The following is an 18,915-nucleotide window of genomic DNA, read 5'->3' as shown; positions in this document are numbered from 1 at the left end:
GTATCATTTTAACAATGATTTCTCTCCCCCACCCCCACCTTGAATGAGATGGAGAGATTTTCTCATACCTTGTTGCAGATGATCTTTTTTCTTGGCTCCTGACTTTAAACTGTCTAATGTATATAATGTGGCTTTCCTCAACTGACTTTGCCAGTTGCTTTCTTCCTCCCACCTCTTTCTGCTATACCAGCCGGAACAAGAAACCACCCCAAGGCACAAACAAGAGGTATAATCTCTCTGGAATGTCTTAATTCCATATCAGTGCATCTTATTTTTCATCCTTCTCTTTCAAAACGCAAACACCATTATATGTAACTCTCTTTAGTGGAATACAAGGTGCAACTTAGCTTGGTAATACAGAGCATTCACCTCAGATCACATTTCAGACAACCTTGATCCTTAACTGCAAGGCAAGTTCTTCAAAACACAAGCCGCATCTTTTATCCCACTAAGTATACCATTCTTCTTCATAGATCTACCTAGCAAGCAGGTTACATCAGCTACTTGCTTCCTTGGAAATCATACCTATATATCACCCAACTGACTCTCTTGTGTTTTCCTAGCATTCCACTGTCTCTGTTTCTTTCATTTTCCGGCCCTGATGACTTTGGGTAGGAGATCTTTATTCATGATGCAGAAATAGAAATGATGAGAAGCTACATCTTTAAATTGCAAGTCAGAAGATCTGAATCACATTTCATATATTTGGCCAGTTTTAGCCAAAATGAAATAAGACTTTCCAACTATCTGCAGGCTAACTTGCCAAATAGCAGAAAGCAAAATTACAAAGTTGCTTGTAATTGTGCTTGAATGACAGAATTGATGTAGTACATAACAAGTAGAGTATGGTATATTAGTTTTCTGGCCCAGTTGTGCACAAGAAGTTTAGATAGTTCTTCATTAAGCTTATTATCCATTGGTGAATCACATGTAGCTTTATTTATTCATGTATTTATTTGGCAAGACAGAATTGCAGAGCAATTGTTGAAACAAAGCCATCTTGAAGTAGGGTTGAATCAGGCTATAGAATCAAAGCCAGAAAAAATAAACCATAGGCTGCATGCCAAGTTTGTCATACTATTTTTTTTCCTGTCAGCCACTTATTGATGCCTGAGCATTTTCACCATCTTTTGTCTCAATCATTTTTCCTATCTCTCATGAAGACACACAAATGCCACACACATACATGTTCTCTGAGCCATTGATCTTCAGTGCCGGTTTTTATTTCAACCATGTTGTTCTGTCATCATCCATTACTTCTGCATGTTTTGTAATGCAACCCTTTATGGTCCTTATTTACAACTTCACCAAATACATGAATGGGGCAAGGAGCAAACTGCTTCAGAGATGCACACTGTTACTATTCTGATTATCTAGGGCCATGTTTTCCTAAATGTGTTTATTGTATGTTGCAAGGAAACTGCTAACCTGGAGCGATGTGAGGGCTGCAGTCTTGTATCCAATTATTCTGAAGAAAGCACCACAAAATACAAAGGAACCTATTTCTAAGTATTTGACCACACTGAAAAAGCTGCATTAAGCACTCATCAAAACAGGAGGCTGCCTCTTGCATCTTTGCATGATTCACTGCTCTGCCCTTGTCTTACTCCAGTCAGCTCCACTACAGGAAAATAATTTTATGATACATTTAGGAAATGTTGCTCTAGGATGAGAACTAGCCAGTTTTTATGGAACCTGATTATGTTTTATGGATCCTGGATAGCCTTGAAATGCAAGAGGATGCTTTTATCCAGGAAACAACAAAAGATTAGCAGCTGGGGATATGGGACCATTCAAATTTAAATTCATATGTGTATTGGGTCTACTGATTTAAAGTCTTCCTCTCTTTGAATCAGTTTGCACAGTCCAACAGAGTGGAGCTTCACCTGACCACAGACAAAAACAAAAGTGATGATTTAAGTTCTACTTTTTTCTACTATTTGAAACATCCTGTTTCTGGTTTCTACTTCACATTTTAATTTTGATGCCACTTTGGTGAAAGACTTGATGTCCTGAGGACACCTAGTGGTAGTAAGCATAGAAACCATAAATGCAGGGTGGGGACATTATCTAGCTTTCTCCCCATCCCTTTAGCTGTTGCCTCTGGAATTACTAGTCTTCCAATAAAATGTGTCTCTAAAAGCTAAGAGTCTATTGCAGTTTACTCAAAAATAAATACTCAAAGAGACATTCATTTTTTAAAAAAAATACTGCTTAGTTTTGTTTTTTTAATTTCACGGCTCCCAGAATGCTTCAGTTAGCATGAGCAATATGCCTTCTGGAAACCGGCATTTAAAAAACACTTCACAAACTCTGTTTTTCCTCAAAGATAACTCTTGAATTCCTTGTCTGGCAGGACTTGTCTTTCAGCACTACTGGTCAGTCTAAACCATGCCTCAATTAAACTGAAAATGGAAGAGTGTATTTCCAGATAATAATGGTTTCAAAGATTCTAAATTCAATGAAGCTTCCACCTCACAAAAATTGCTCATTTGTCCCACTCATGTTCCCTTCACTAACCCTCTCCTCAGTAGTTACCTTCCCCTTTCCCTTCAAAAGTTTTTAGATAAACCGGAAGATGTTTTACTAAAGCACCAGGCCAGCATCAATGAGTTGAAGAGGACTCTGAAGGAACCCAACAGCAAGCTCGTTCACAGGGATCGAGATAGGAGACTGCCTTCCTCACCTGCCTCTTCCTCTCCCAAACATGAAGATGAAACACCAAAAGGAACTCCAGAGAAGGCCTATGAGGTTTGTTTTGCTGTTATGATAATGATATGAAGCTTGACTGGTGGGTATCAAGAGTCTGCACAACTCATGTGCATTTACATTTTTGCACTTGAATCTTTACCTACTCTGCAGCCCAACAGAGTTAGTGACCAGGAGTCCTGCTGCATTTTCTTTGCAGTATTAAAATTATTCCTATTCTGTGCTGTCAGAATCATTCCATGCTTATTTATGTGGTGACCACTCTGTTTTCTCTTCCTTTAAAATGATGATTTATTTAATTCTAGGCAAAGATATAAGTAGCATCTTAACAGTAAGATCCATTTTTCACCATCTTCTTGTACTCTCTGCAGAAAAACTGCTTTTGGGGTTTGGACATGAATTTAATGGTCACTAAGTTGATACACTATGCACTGAAGAAGGTCTCAAAGATCTGACATTCCTTATTAAAAAGATAATGCAGCAGTTGATGGGAAGATCTCTGTCTGAGAGCCCAGGGCCTTACTGCCAGTTAGAGATGATATGTGCTAGATGGGACAATATGTTACCTTGCTTAAAACATATGTGTATTTTAAAATTCTACATTAGCTGCCAAATCTGTACATGAAGAATTCTCATTAATTCCATATGTTTTTAAAGGTCCAAACAATGTCTGACAATATGTTTTCTGACAATATGTTTTCATAATTTTATAATGTGAAGCTCATGAAAGCTTCTAGATGGACAGGTTCCTGGTACTAACTGTTCATATTGTGCAGTTTAGAGTGAAGTGTTGCATTATACTTAGCTAGGATTGTTGGTGTCACAGACAGTAAATTCTTCTGCTTTCACATTTGCATCATGCTTGTCACTCTCAAACCTACTCTACTTTGGAATGATTTCTTAATATATGCAAAGTTCATTCTGACACTTGCAATAACTTCTGACCATTATACTTTTAAAACTATCCAGGGAGATAGCAATTTCTTAGGATTTCAAAAATATACAAGAGTTAAGTCACACACACCTTTCTTGACATAGCAAATGAGTTCACACTACTCCCTGCTGTTATCAGAATGAGTATCCATTACAGCATACCAGAAGACAGGCAACTGGTGATTTGATGAGATAATTAAAGAACCCACTACATAGAATATTCTTTATTTGAAATTAGTTATACTCTAATCATCACTACTTTTAAGATATTTTGCCATTGTCTTTCCGCTCATTGTGGGTTATACTGACATCATGTACAGTTGTTCTACATTGTTCAGTTGTTCTACATTGTTTAGGTAGGAGTGGTTTATAAAAAAAGAAAGAATTCCATAATTGAGATAAATGTTAGACCAAACTACAGAGGGGGCAGGAGGAAGATGATAGCATAGGAAATAATATTATGTTCAATAATCTGTCATCAACATTGGTGCTGAATAGTATAGCCATACCGAAGTTGTGAGATATCTGGACTAAAGTAGGTCTGGTTGAAATGATGTTACAGCTGCTAGGGGAAGCTATTTGAAATGCTTTCCTATGATGGCAACTGTATGCAGGTGGCTTAAGGAGAGAAAGCTGCTTGCCATTCAAATTGCACTGGCCATGTCATTCTATGAGAGAGGGGTTCTCTCCTTTTCCTAAGCCCTAATCTGACAGGCTTTAGGCCTTTAGTTTGGGTTTAGGCTACCACACAGATCAGTTCTCCTCTGCTGATCATTCTCGTTGGATTTAATACATTGTGACCCTTGTTCAATTAAGCCTTTGTGTCTGCTTCCTTACTTGCTGCCTTGGCAAAGTTGCAACTTAGCAAAGTGTTGTTTCATAAATAGTCAGCGGGCCCCTTAAGTGCAGCTCTTATCAAGAGCAAAATTCCTTTAAAAGTTGGGTGGAAATAACTATTTCTAGATTACCTCGTCATATTCATGTGAGGTCTAAATAATGAAAATGTTCCAGGAAAAGGTTCTATTTTTAAAATATTATCAATATTATATTGAATAGAATCAATATAACAGAAGCAATATGTCAAGGTGTTTCTTGCAGCACAGCTCAGTCTGAATTTAAATAAAAGAGTAGAACTTTTTATATACAGAATGTCTTACAAGTATGAACATATGAATATCTCACATACAAGCTTTAACTTGAGGCTTATGAGTTTGATGTTTGTGCTGAAATGTACATTTCTTTTTCTCAAGGGTTTTATTCTGGATATGTGTTTCTTTTGTATTTTGCACATCAAGGCTGAGCTGAATTGGCCTTTCTTTTCAGATAAAATGGAGGAAGGTTAGCTAGAAAATCCTATGGTTCTGTTTTCTTCTCTTTCTGTGGACATATGCTGGAATATCTCCTTGACTGTTGCTTAAAAATTGTGGGAGCTGAGGTCCAAAATATCTGGAGGAGCAGAGTTTGAGAAACACTGCTCTAGGGAGATAAAAACAATATTTTGTATACTACTGGACTTTGGATGTGTAAAATACTAAAATTGGATGAATGTGAGATGGGCAAAGATCATATGAGGAGGGTTTTCCCTGACAGCCTTCTATTATCCAGGATATTTTTTCCAGCTCAGCTCCAATGAAAGAAATGACCACAGCTGGATAAGAAATAATCAGAGATGGATATACATAAAATGGCGGGGGTTGTGCTCTCCTCCTTTGTGCAAATTTTTGATGTTGAAATTACACACTGCTACTCCAGCTATATACATCAACATGGCAGATATATTAAGTCCCTTAAGGATTCATCTTTAGAGTATTCCTGGATAAAAAGGACTGAGAATAGCATGATTTGCATTAGGTTGAAATTAAACTTTGACCATGGACGTTGGCTTGATTACTATGTCTTTGAGTGTTTCACCAGATAGAGAGAAAATAGTGTGTAGAACTAGGTTCAGTTGGTTGTTGGATGCAACTGTCACTGGCATAGAGAAAATGGAAGCTGAAGGATGTTTTCCCAGAAAAATCACCAGATGAAGTTATAAGAGCAGGGTGAAAACTCCAGGAATGGAGCATATCCTCCATATTTTATTTACTGCCTGTCTTTCTCTGTCTCTCCCTGTTATTTCTCTGTCTGTCTCTTTTTCTGTCTCTTTCTCTTGGGGTCTTGGGTTTACCCAATGAAACAGATGTCAGAAGAAGATTCTCCAGAGGATCTGTCATCTGAGCATGGAGCTGCCTTAGTCATGGAATCTTTTACACAGAAAAGCCTTGTTTCTTCTCCTGAGGTTACCACTACTCTCATTTTCTCTCTTTTCTGTATCTGTTTCTCCTTTTGTTTCCTTTTGAGGTTGTTAGGATGATTTAGGATGAAATACTAGAGAAACTATTAGGAATAATCAGACAAACTTACTACTGGGTAGTCTTGTATACGGTTGTCTGATTTAGATGACAGAATCATTAAATTATGGATTCATTTGGTACTTACCTCAAAGAAAAGTTGTTCCATCTGCAATGGTGCTACTGGATGATAGAATAAAGACAGGTAGTAGTTCTTGTTGTGTGCCTTCAAGTCAGGTTTGACTGATGGAGACCCTAAGCCAGTGGTTTCCAACCTTTGGTCCTCCAGGTGTTTTGGACTTCAGCTCCCACAGTTCCTAACAGCTGGTAAACTGGCTGGGATTACTGGGAGTCCAAAACAACTGGAAACCAAATATTGGGAACCCCTCCTCTAAGCTACTACTGGGATTTTTTGGTAAAATTTGTCCAGAGGAGGTTTACCTTTGTATTCCTCTGAGACTGAGAGAATGTGACTTGCCCAAGGTCATCTAGTGGGTTTCCATGGCTGGGCAAGGATTCGAACCTTAGTCTCCAAAGTTATAGTACAATACCCAAACCACTATAGTGACTATTACTGCAACCTATTAGCCTGTCTATGATACGTTTACATTTTGCAAGAGATTTTGAGTATACTAATTTAGGAACATGAGTCTGAACCTAGTACTAGGGCTTAAATAGGACAATGTCATGTTGGTATTGTATTCAGTTCTCCAACTAAGGGATGTACATGCATTCAAGATGAGTTGTGTATATTGGATATCCACATTGGCTGCTCAGTGTTTATACATCCAAAGTATCCTATTGTCCAGATTATCTGACAGGCTTGCCATCACTTTCGAGTAGAGAAGCTGTTTTGCATGCAGTTTTTTTCTGAATTCAGTCCTTAATACCTCCAGGGAAGAAAAGACTCCTGCCAGAACCTCTGAGAATGTCCATTTGTCAGGTAGTACAGACCTCAATGGATCTGTGGTCTTTTTCAGTAGAAATGATTTTCTAGGCTAATATGAATATACAAATAATCCAGGGCTCTTCTAGTGCATTTCAATTAAACAGCTCCTTGGTGTTTTCCATGAAATCGGCCAACGTTAGTGGATGTGCCTGAGGTCAAATCTAGTAGTTAATTGTTTTCTCAATGGACTAAATTAGTGGATTTGTACAAGGAATGGCTTCATATTTGCCCAAGAATTTTACCTAGAGGCAGAGATATTTGGATAGAAAGCAACTGGCAGTCTTTATTTCAAAGAGCCATCCATTTTGACTGGTTCACTTTTCATGTTCTCAAACTCAGTGGCCATGTATCTAGAAATAGAGGAGGGGAAACCTTTGATGGCAGCGAACAGACTTTTTTACAGTACAGTTAAATTCTTATGCAGTCACTTCTGACAACAGGCTAAATTAGAATGAATATAAGGCATAATAAAGAAATCCTTAGACCCTGAGTATAATTGTAAACATGAAGGGTTGCTAAAATACCCTGTTTATCAAAATTACAATAGCTGACTTTAAGTGTAAAGCAATGTTTCACTTCCAAGTTGTTTCCTTAAGCAACGTAGTTAGAAAACCAATTCTCATTGTGAAATAGTTTCCTGCATGTTGAATCACTCAGAGCAGAACAGATGTGTTATTCTTGCCAGTTCTGAATGGTTTCTAAACCAACCCAAAGTACTTGTTTTTAAGTACAGATATTGAACTCAATTGCTCTGGCCAAAGGCCAAGTCACAGAGTAGTGTATTGCCTTCTAATGGACAGTAGAAGACAACACATGAAAAACAGACCTGCCAGGTAAGGCAGAAGGGGTGAAATGAGAAAGAAGTTACATTCATGCACACCTACATCTGGGCCCTTAAGATACGTTTCATGATGAGTTTCTTAGTAATTCTTGTGAATGTATATGAACTTATCTTTACTTAAACAACTGTATCACATCCTCAGCATTAACAGATTTATTTTATTTATTTATTTAGAACTTTTATATACCGGTCTTCTCACCTCCGCAGAGGGACTCAGGCCGGTTCACAACAACAGTATTACAGACAATCGTTTAAAAACATCACATCCCGCAATACACTAAAACATTAAAATACTACATTAATCCTACATTAATCCTTCAAAATCACATCTATTTAGTCATTTTGTTAGGCACCAAAGTTGGCCATAGGCAAGTTGGCCATAGGCAAGTGATATTTTTCTACTCTGTTTTGACATTGTTGTGCCCTCTCTTCATCCCTCACATTATCTCTGAACAGTAGCCTTCTCAGATCTCAGTGGAGGAAAAATTCTTGGCAGTTCTCAGTACAGGAGGTAGCATTTAGTTGTATTCACTCTTGGGTCCTATTGAAAACAATGGTAAAAAGTAGTAATGGTTGGCATAGGATGTGTACAATTAAGACTGAATGAAACCCATCAAATTTCTTTAGTGCTGACAATAGTTATGTAAGGTCCATAGATGCAGTGAAACTGCTGCAGTTGGGGCTAGCATTTGAATCCAGTCGAATTATTGCTAGCCCTCTTTCAAACCAGACAAACAGTATTTAGCAGCAGTGAATGTGGATCCAAATAAGTTGTTTTGGTTGTTATTTTATTAAAGAGGACCCAGCCAACCATGCATTTTGATTCTTTAAACTCCTATTCTAAACATGTTTGATTAGAATTGTTTTACATCATACAGGGAAATAGTCACAACAAAAGACAGAAATAGTTGGTTTAATGGCGACAAAGACCATAAATCCACTTCCAGTTATATAATCAACTATGCACATCTAGCAGGAAGCCCAACATGTTGTTTTTTGGGTGCATGGACAAACACATCTGACTACATATTCACTAGGATATACTCTTGTATTGTGTGACTTACAGAGCTTGTTCTTAAAAATACAGGATATGGAGAAAGAGGATAAGGCAGTTGTTTGCCTTCATTGCTGATGAAGTGACTGGTGTGTAGGGATGACAGAAGTTTGATCTTGGCTAATCCCTCTGCAGAACATTGTGACCACACCTCTTATTATAATCATGTATGAATTAGAGCTTACCTATCCAGCAGATTTCGTAGGTATAATTGTTGTAAAGCTGTTCTTAGTATTTCGTTCTATGAATTTTAAGAAAAATAGTCCTCTAATACGTAATTTGAGATAATGGTTTAAAAATTTAAAGCTTATGCAGAAATGAAATATCGCAATAGGTAAAAGAGCTTGTCTATTCTTATTCTGAATTACTCTGCCACAAAGTAGTCTGGTTTCAAGTTGCAGCTGCAAATCATAGATATACTATATGACAAATTTATGTTTGCACTTCTTTTTTTAGCAGTTGAAGCATTGTTTCAGAGCACTGCCTTCACTCTGAGGGGACTGTTATGCCACGCCAATCTAGCACTATGTTTTCACTTTAGCTGCCATGGTTGTAACCTATGGTATACTAGGGTTTGTAGTTGGAGAGTCACTAGATCTCTCTGGAAGATAATTCTAATGACTTTTTCTAAGCTGCAAATTCTACAATTGCATGAGATGAAACCATGACAGATCAAATGTAATAGCAATATTTTGTGCAGTGAGAAAGGATCCAAAATCTACCTTATTTCCTCTTAATGGCATACCCACATAGGCAAACCTTTAAGGTGAAAGTGTTGTGACATCGTTGTATTCATTGTATGATCCCTGTTGGAACCACTTCAATTATTTATTTATTTCACATATTTGTATCCTGTCCTTCTCACCTCTGAGGGGGGACTCAGGACGGCTTACAGCAGGCAACCACTTGATGCCCTCAAACAAAGTCATAAATATCAATTACAGTTAAAATAGTTAATTACAGTTAAAAACATTAATTATTAAACATTCATTTAAAATCACACAAATTCAAATCATAGTTCAGGTCAAACCATTGTCTGTCACAGAGAGTTAGTTTCAATCTTGATTGCTGCATCTATTGTTTGAATGCTTGGTCCCACAACCATGTTTTGAGATTTTTCTAAAGGATAGGAGGGAGGGGGCAGATCTGATGTCACTTGGAGGGGAGTTCCACAGACAAGGGGCCACCACTGAGAAGGCCCTGTCTCTCGTGCCCACCAGTTGTGTTTATGAGGATGGTGGGACTGAGAGCAGGATCTCCCCCAACAATCTTCAAGGAGAAGGAAGCTCTAGAGTTGAAGTGGACATAAAGTAGCAAATGACAGAGAAGCAGTGACAGTTTGAGAAGAGGCAAAGATTTGCAAAGAATTTTTCAAAAAATATTTCGGACCCCTCTGAAAGTACAAGTGGAACTAGGTTGACTCCAAAGATAAAATGAAAGAGCACCTGGGCACAGACGTGTTTGTTGCAGAATAATTGATGATAGAAAAGGAAATTATTTATAGATTTCTTGGTATGTGTTAACAACAATGGGATAAACAGTTCCGTGTGAATGTTTTGGAGTTGGAAATCAATTATTATAGTGCAAGTTTGCTGTATTAATATTGTCCATGCAACTCAACATATAGTTGATAATTCATTCTGTGCATCCTTTGAGAGCCACACCACTACTACCCTACAGTTGCATGTCAATATTGAAGTTATTGTGATATAATTAATAGCCTAGTCTGATCAACTGTAGTGTACTCAGTATGATTTGTGACACTAGAGCAAGGCTACTTGCAAATCTTTCTTTCCATTAGCAAATCAGCAGGAATGCAGCCAGGCACAAATAAGAGATTTAAGAAGTCAACCCTGGCCCATTGTCTCTAATGTTAACACTCTAAAACCCAGACTATAATAGCAGGTGCTTAATCTAATTGTTTGTCACTGTTGTGCCACAGTTTCATCAATATGTGCTCTTTGTGCTTTCTTCCATGGGGATGACTGAACTGTACATGGGGATGACTGAACTGCTGAGTCTGTACAGTATGTGATGGGCTTAGACTGCACACACAGCATAAAATACAAATCAGTACATATTAGTGCACAGCATTTTCAGTGTTTAAGCAGTTTGGTACTGCTGTGCTACATGGGGCACTAAATAGTAGACTTCCTTTTTGGCTGCCTCCTACACTTTGCCGAACTATTGCCTTAACAGCGGTCTGTTGAGCACTTTCTGTTGCTAACATTCTTAGATTCGCTTTTCTAATCCTAGCCCTCTGATCTTCATTTTCTGAACAGAAGTTGCTTTGGATTCAGAGTTACTAATGATTTGAACAGAAATAGCTGCTTTGCTTAAGTTTCCCCAGAGAAAAAAGATACGACACAAAAAAAAAGTCTAGTTACATTGTACTTGTTCAATCAATGTAGGAAACCTTGACTAGAGCAATTTCCTGGAGGTGCTACAGTCAGAATCCCATGCTCTACCAGACCAATCTCCTAGCCAAACTTTTAAAAAGTATAGAGGTTTAATAGGATGTGGATAGTATAATAATATCAAAATTAACTCTGAACCTCATAAATACCCAAAACCTAATTTACTTCCTTTTGTCTGTACATGTATATATAGAAATCTGATTGGTCTATATTGGAATAATTTAACTGTGAATGAAATAACTGAACAACTGATCAAAATGTTTGCTTTACAACATATATTTGATTTCTGAATTTTGATCATAAGATATTAAAATTTCCAAAACTTTAGCTAATAGGGCAGATTACAACTTTATAACTATGTTGCTTAAGTTTTATTGAAAACTTTTGTCAGCTAGAAGGGACAAAAGTTTACCAGTTAACATTAAATTCTTCATCACAGTCTTAGAATTGAGCCTTGAAATTTCATCATCTTTTAAAGTAGTCTCAAATATTTCTTCCTCAGATTGTTTCTTGGCAATGATAAAATAGTTCAGTTAACTCAAGAGCTCTGTCAAGACTTATTACTTGTTTAATTTAATTTATGTTTAATACCAACTCTTCTTGCTCCAATATCAATGCAGGGTTCAGAGCATTGGGTATTTATAGAAAGAGACACTGCTGGGCTGGAAGAGCTAGCACTAAAACAAATTATTAAGACCCAGGAGGAAGAAGCATGTGCAGGGCCTTCAAAGAAGCAAGCAAATCTGGACTTATCAAAGGTACCCATTGCAGCAGAGGAACGCAAGGCCACAGCAAAACCGATGGAGAAAGTAAGTGAGGAAAGCAAAACAGAGATGCGAAAAAGAGCCAAAATGATTGCCAGTCCGGAGGATTTTGAATCATTATGGGAGGATGATTTGTATGAGAGAGAGAACATAAAACACACTTCTGAGACAGACAAACAAAAAATAGAGGAGAGTGAACATGAAGATAAAATAGAGGAAGTGCTGATATCTCCTGCTGAACTTGAGAGGAAAGAAGAACATAAAGACAAAACAGAGGCAGTGCTACTTATCACCTATGAACCTGAAGAAAAGGAAGAGCAGAAAGACAAAATGGAGGTAGAATACACCAAATGTGAAGAACCAACTGTCACTGTCAAATGTCCAAGAAAGATGAGTGCTAGCCCTGGAGATTTCCAATCTGAAGAAGATCAGATGTGTTCCTCTTCTTGGGCAGAATCTTCAAAAGAAGAAAGCAAAATCATATTACAAGAACAGAGGACTATTTTGACAGTCTCAGACAAGGAAGTGTTAAAAGCTACCCCTGATTCTGAGTCTGTTAAGGCTAAAAAGCAGAGTGATAAAGTAGTATCTTCTGCTGCAAAAAGGATAATATATTTAGGTTCTGAAGAAACCGATGAAAAAAGTGATGAGACCAAGGAAATAAATGAGAAAGAAAAGCATTCCTCATCAGAAGAGAAGCAGGATAAGCAAACAAACCTAGTGCATGAAAAGGAGAAGAGCACTAGATTAGTACCAATTTCAGATGTAGGAGAGGAAAGGGGAGATGGTGAAGTTCAACCTTGGTCACCAACATCTGCTGAAGAAAGATCAGAGATCAGGAAGCCAGTTCTGGAACCAAACCAGGCCAGCAAAGCAGGAGAGGATGACCAAAAGGCCTATCATATAGAACAGTGTAATGTTGAAAAAGAGGAGCATTCATTAATTGCAGAGGAAAGAGCTTCTGTAGAGCCAGTTGCTAATGGAGCCAAAGATGACTGTAAATCAAGGCCATACCCCTCCACAGAGGATTCCAGTCAAAGCATTTTCCATGTACCAATGCCACCACAGAAGTCTGGATCCCCTACAAAAGAAACATCAATTCATCTCTCTCCTGAGCAACAACATGGAGCTGACGAAACTCACAACACTCTCGAAGAAAGTGGAGAGAAATCTGATGAGAAAGAAAATAATTTAGATGAAAGGGAAACTTCACAAATACTTCTTCAAATGGAAGACATAGAAACTAAAATATCTACTCTGTGTTCCTCACAACAGCAACTTTCTTGTACTATAGCAATTTCAGATGGTAAGCAATATAAATCACAGGTTGCAAATGCAAGAGAATTAACTCAAAGTGAAGCCATTGATTCCAACCAGTCCACTCCAGATACATTCTCTGAAATTCAAGAGACAGCCCAAAATAAATGCCCTAAATCGGAAGGATACAGCAATAATCAACGCTTTTTGTTAAAACAGGCAGATAAAGATGAAAGCCCTGAATTAGAAGTAGCCAAAGAGGAACTCCAGAAATTGGAAGATGAAGCCAATGCCAACTATGTTGAAGTAGGACAGATGACAAGAGAAATGTCCCCACAGTCAGAGGAGTCTCATAAAGAGAAGTTATTTTTTGGCAATCTATCAGAGTTGGAAAGGACAACTAAGGAGGGGTTTCTTGAGAATGAAGTTCCAAACAGAGAGGAAGTTGATAGATTGGACAGGCCAGCCCAAAATGAACTCAAAGAACTGGATGAACAAAGAAAAGTAGAAGGGGCAGCTGATGATAACGTCCTAGAATTTGAAGTCCCATCTAAGGATAACCACTATACAGCAGAAGACCTTGCAAAATATACTTTCCAAAAGTCAGAAGAAATAACTGTTTCCTCAGAACAGCAAGCCCAGGATAAGTCATCTGATTTGAAACAGCCATCTGGGGATTACCTTTGGTCTGAACCTGACTTCTTTGGTTCTAAACATTCAGAACTGGAAGTGATTCCTCAAGATAAAACTCTTTTAAAGGAAGAAAAAGAGCCTACTCCTACTCTCTCTCATAAGACTGGTTTGACAGAAGGAGAATGTTCAGAAACTTCTCATGCCACATCACAGGGAAAGGAAGAACTCCAAATGCCTAGTGAAAACCAAAAACCAGGTTTGACACCTGTTGCATGTGATCTGAATGTTACTGTTCCACTTGAAAAAAATGAAGATGTAGCCCCATCAGCAAAGATCTGTGGGGATTTCTTAGAGCATAGAGGTGAGACAAACAAAGAAACTTCTGTAGCTTCTAGAATCAGGATGTTTGAACAAAGTGAAACATACAGTCAATTTTCTGATGAGCAACATGTGCCACAAAAGAGATTCCATGAGAGTTATCCTGGAAGTGACACTCAAAAGAGACCACCAAAGATGCACATAGAACTAGCTGCAGCATTTTCACAGAATTACATACCTTCTGAAAACAATAATGCAAGAGATAAGGTGTCCTTGGGCATTTTAGAAAGCAAAGCAAAGCATACTGGTATGGCATCAGAAGTGGCCTACTTAGCTGTTGCACAAGGACCAAGTGATGGGGAACCATCTCAGCCTTCATCTTGGAAGGAAGATATTTCTATTGGTTCTGAACAAGGAGATGGAGATGGAGATGGAGATGCTGAACTGGCTTCTCCCGATTCTGGATGTGAAATCACTTTGGCAGAAGCCGTGGTAACTCCCCAGATGAACTGTCCCAGTGGAAAGTTCATAAAGCATGTTGTGTGACTCGTCTTTATGCATCATACACCATGGCTTCAAAACATGGTCGTTGATTGACAGGCACTGCTTGCATCCCTTGTCCTTTTTGTATGTGTGTGCGACCTGGCTCAGTTGCTGAATGCAAACCTGCTGGCCCAGGCAACTCATCAGCTTTTGGATTGTTATATTGTGTGTGCGTGTGAACATACCTAAAGGTTTGACTAACTGGAGAATGCCAGCTGCTAACTTAAGACCAGAAAAACAAATATTATGAGTGAAGTTGCAGAATGGCAGAGTGGGTAGGGAGGACATGCTGAAAGCTTTGTACCTTACCCATACCTCCACGCACACACCTAGCAGCCACATTCCCACGCTTCTAGCTTCTTTCTTCTTGCATCTCTTAATTTTGATATCCTTTCTTGCTTGGCTTGTGAGACCTCCCTCTCTCCCTTGCCTTTAACAAGCTAGTGGCTGGCTGACAAGTTAGCTTCCCACTGCTCTACTAAGGCACTAGCAAAGTTCTTTTCTGCTCCTTGAGACTAACCCTTTTCTCTAATCTAGAGCAAATTTCAAGAACCAGCTTGGGAAGAAAAGGATTTGTCAGGTCCAACAGTAAAAGCCTCTCCGAAAGAAGAGAGTTTAAAGGCTGCTGCTCCAGTGGCCCCTCAGGTCTCAATGCTGTTTTACTGCCTGCTTTTTGGTCTGGTATAATAATTCACCCTAAAACAGAAATCTGTGTACCACCACCTCCTTCCCCTGCTTACTGAGCTGAAATATATCTATATATAAATATATAGATACATATAGATATATGATCCCTCTCTGTTTCACTATCTTTTCTCATACCTCTCAACATACTGAAAAAAGCCAGGCACAAGGAGGTGGGACATCAAAGCAGGTAACGTTATAAAACATGTTTCCTTTAAGAGGCCAGTCCAAGGCCCACTGATATAATAAGCAGATTCTTCAATGACTTTACTAACTTTTCATTCAGACCCCAAGAGATGTAAACTGCACAAGTAATTTGAGATGTTTTGAAAGAATAGCATACAAGTCAATGGTGGTGAAATTTTCACTCTGATGCAGTTGAGAGGTATGTGTTGCTCCAAGACAAACTAGGTGAAAAATGTTCCTTTGTTCTGAGTTTCTTGTCAATTACACTGATTAAAGATATAGTAGGAGAACATTATTACCTTTCTCTGATGGAATACTGACTTGAGAGTTGCGAGCGCTCACAACACAATTACTTTCATATAAATGCTATGTCTTCCCAGAATAGCATTGTCTGTTCTTGGCACACTTTTCAAGACTGAAGTGAGATAAGAACAACACAGAATATACCTAATGACTTTATCTCAGTGAAATTGACAATCATTCTTGCTTTTCCTGCAATATGTGCAGCTCTTTGGATTTAGCCTTTATCTTCTCCCAGACTTCTTTCTGTTCTTTACCTCCCTTGCCTTTCCTTTTTCTGTATTTCTTTCTTCCCTTCTGACAGTCAGAATCTGAGATCCCTTTGTAATGTCTTACAGCCTTTCCTCTTTTTGCACATATCAACTTTTGGTAGAAATACCTGTCAATACAATCATCTCTTTGGCTTCTGATATTGTGGTTTTATTTTCTCTTTGCAGTTTTGCAAATAAAATCTGAAAGCTTTTCCCTTCTTGCCTCCTTGCAGAGACTTTGCTGTGAGAAAAAAATTGGTGGTCATGTTTGGGATGTTTTAGATTGCCCCCTGTTTTATGATGCTTCCTCTTCCCTCTCTCCTTGGGTCCTGATGGTTCTGACCTATCATTCACCACTTACAGCCTCAGCTTCTTTCCTCCCTTTTGTCTCATTCAGAGAGCGGGACTGAGGGAGGGCACAGAGGAGAAAGCTAAGCCGCCTCGGCACAGGGCTCCTGAAAGTGACACTGGGGATGAAGAGCAAGACCAGGAAAGAGACTCAGTCTTCCTGAAGGACAACCATTTGGCCATCGAGCGCAAATGCTCAAGTATCACTGTCAGCTCAACTTCCAGCCTTGAAGCTGAGGTGGACTTCACAGTCATTGGTGACTATCACAGTGCAGCCTTTGAAGACTTCTCCCGGAGTTTGCCTGAGCTTGACAAGGAAAAGTGCGAGGGAGATGAAGAAGGTCAGATTTCTTCTCAGGAATCTGACAAACCAGCTTTCAGGCAGGAAGATGATGCCAAGGATGGTGATAAGTTTCCCCCAGTAATCCCAGAAGAGGTACAAAAGGGAGCCGTAATACACAGATGTGTCTAAATGTCTTCTTTTGAAGTGTTGTCTGCTTTGGCACTTGCATTGCTTTATGGACTGTCCAATTCACATATTTAGATGACCATTCTATTTTTTCAAACAAAAAAACCACCCACCTTCTAAAGTGTTATATGTACCTTCATAAAATGTTGTCATTTTGTCTGCATGGTTGTTTTTGATATCAAAATGCATGACTGTTTTGTTTTTTAAAAAATCTGTCTCTTCTAATGGTGAGGTCACCATCATGTCTTAACCAACTGTATTCGCCTGGCTGTTACACTATCAATTCAATGGTGTAAGTCCATCCCTCTGTGTTGCATGAATTCAAAATAACATATGCATTGAAGAAACTGAACTTCATGAAATGAGCACCCTCTAGGATGCTATTTCAGTAAAAAAAAATAATATTCTGATTCTCTTTAGTCAGAAAGTGATATTGTTATAGGAGTAGTTAGTTCAAAAGTTCACAGACTGACTGAAAAACAGTGGAAAAAGTGAAAATGCTGGAGAAAAGCCAAATGTAAATATGCAAGAACAGCCCACCCATAAATACTAAATAACTTCATAAATAATTTCAATAGAATTTGCAAGGGTTTTCAATAAAACACAAGATATTGAATTCTTGTCCCAAATGCCCCTTGCTATAAGACACTAGAATTCCTGTTTCACTTTACCTGTTTGAATGTTAATGCCCTTTTCAAATTTTCTTATCTTTACTGGAATTACTTCCTTACTCCATTGGTATGGCTTGCGTTATAGTCAGTTGTCTCTGGTGTTTAAAAACACACCTGCCCTTTGAATAGATGACTTTCTGAGCTCAAGCTAAGCCAGGATTATATAGCTAAAATAACATCAATTCTGACATCCTACAGTGGGAATTTTGTGCTGTTAAATGAAGATTGGATTATTGCTAAATTCTTTTGTTCCTTTGGTAGTCTCCAACTGTAAAAACAGACAGTGTGAAAAAAGCAGAAGGTGACACCTCTGTGCAGCAAAGAATCACTGCAACAGAAATTACACAGGTAACTTTGGAATGTTAATTTATCTTCTTGCATTCCCCTGCTTATCTTGCATTGCAATGATGCAACATAAAACAAGAGCCTGCTATATAGCCCTGTTGGAAAAGCAGCACTCAAAATTGCATCTGCCCTGGAGGGTGACTCTGACTTTTCCTGGAGTGGTAAATATTGTGTTCAAACTAGGTGGATACATCCTTCATTCTACTGTCATGATTAAAGATGTTTCATTGATAATTCTGTTGCATGAATTTGTGCATTTAAACAGTGCACTTCATTCTTATAATTTCAAATCACCAAACAATTACATCAATTTTGGTGAAGAACTCAAATATAAATATTCACCAAAAATAGAATCTACATTAGATTTTCAAAGACCTATCGCTTCATCCCCATTCCCCCTTCTTCAGGTTGATGGCACCACTACAAATGGAAAAGACACAATAACGACTTCCCACATCGTCAGCACAGAAACCATATCAACGACCTCAGTAAGTAACCTATGAAAAACATGCTTTTTAAAAGAATCAGGACTGCATTTTGTTCCATTGTGCTTTATGGAGTGTGATCACTGAATGATAACTGCACTCAATAAATGGCATTTAAAATGTATTGAAAAGATTGCTGAAATAGCAAACATCAATGATTGCAAAACAGTGAAAAATGCAACATATATGGTAGTAAAATAATAGGAGTAAGAATCATTTAGCCATGTGTAAGTAATTATAATATGGTAAGAATATAAGCAGTGAGGAAACAACTATACAGTAAGACCTCTGTATCTCCAGAGAATAAGTTTCTGCCTGGACTGCAGTATCCCAAAATGGCAGTCCATTTTCTGCAAAATGCATATGGTGAAACACTATGAAATTACCTGACTTCCAATCCTGGCATACCATAGAATTGTGCTAGAGAA

At 38.3% G+C, this 18,915-nt stretch overlaps 1 protein-coding gene across 19 annotated transcripts in view; it reads left to right on the top strand.

Annotated features, from left to right (window-relative positions):
* The window catches only part of EPB41L1 (erythrocyte membrane protein band 4.1 like 1), a 229,573-nt gene that overhangs the window by 203,589 nt on the left and 7,069 nt on the right, over positions 1 to 18,915 (top strand). For 7 of the 19 annotated variants that reach the window (XM_060772294.2, XM_060772288.2, XM_060772292.2 and 4 more), the window contains 8 exons: positions 191 to 226; positions 2,560 to 2,751; positions 5,822 to 5,920; positions 11,854 to 14,697; positions 15,286 to 15,393; positions 16,567 to 16,953; positions 17,919 to 18,005; positions 18,410 to 18,490. In XM_060772294.2, the coding sequence (XP_060628277.2) occupies positions 191 to 226; positions 2,560 to 2,751; positions 5,822 to 5,920; positions 11,854 to 14,697; positions 15,286 to 15,393; positions 16,567 to 16,953; positions 17,919 to 18,005; positions 18,410 to 18,490 (3,834 nt within the window). The remainder of the gene's footprint in view (positions 1 to 190; positions 227 to 2,559; positions 2,752 to 5,821; positions 5,921 to 11,853; positions 14,698 to 15,285; positions 15,394 to 16,566; positions 16,954 to 17,918; positions 18,006 to 18,409; positions 18,491 to 18,915) is intronic. The other 12 variants (XM_060772295.2, XM_060772296.2, XM_067468151.1 and 9 more) reach the window with 12 other exon arrangements.

The sequence above is a fragment of the Anolis sagrei genome, chromosome 4 (assembly GCF_037176765.1).
Source record: "Anolis sagrei isolate rAnoSag1 chromosome 4, rAnoSag1.mat, whole genome shotgun sequence".
Lineage (NCBI taxonomy): Eukaryota > Metazoa > Chordata > Lepidosauria > Squamata > Dactyloidae > Anolis > Anolis sagrei.
The sequence above is the reverse complement of the archived record's forward strand: the minus strand, read 5'-3'. Positions and strand labels throughout refer to the sequence as shown.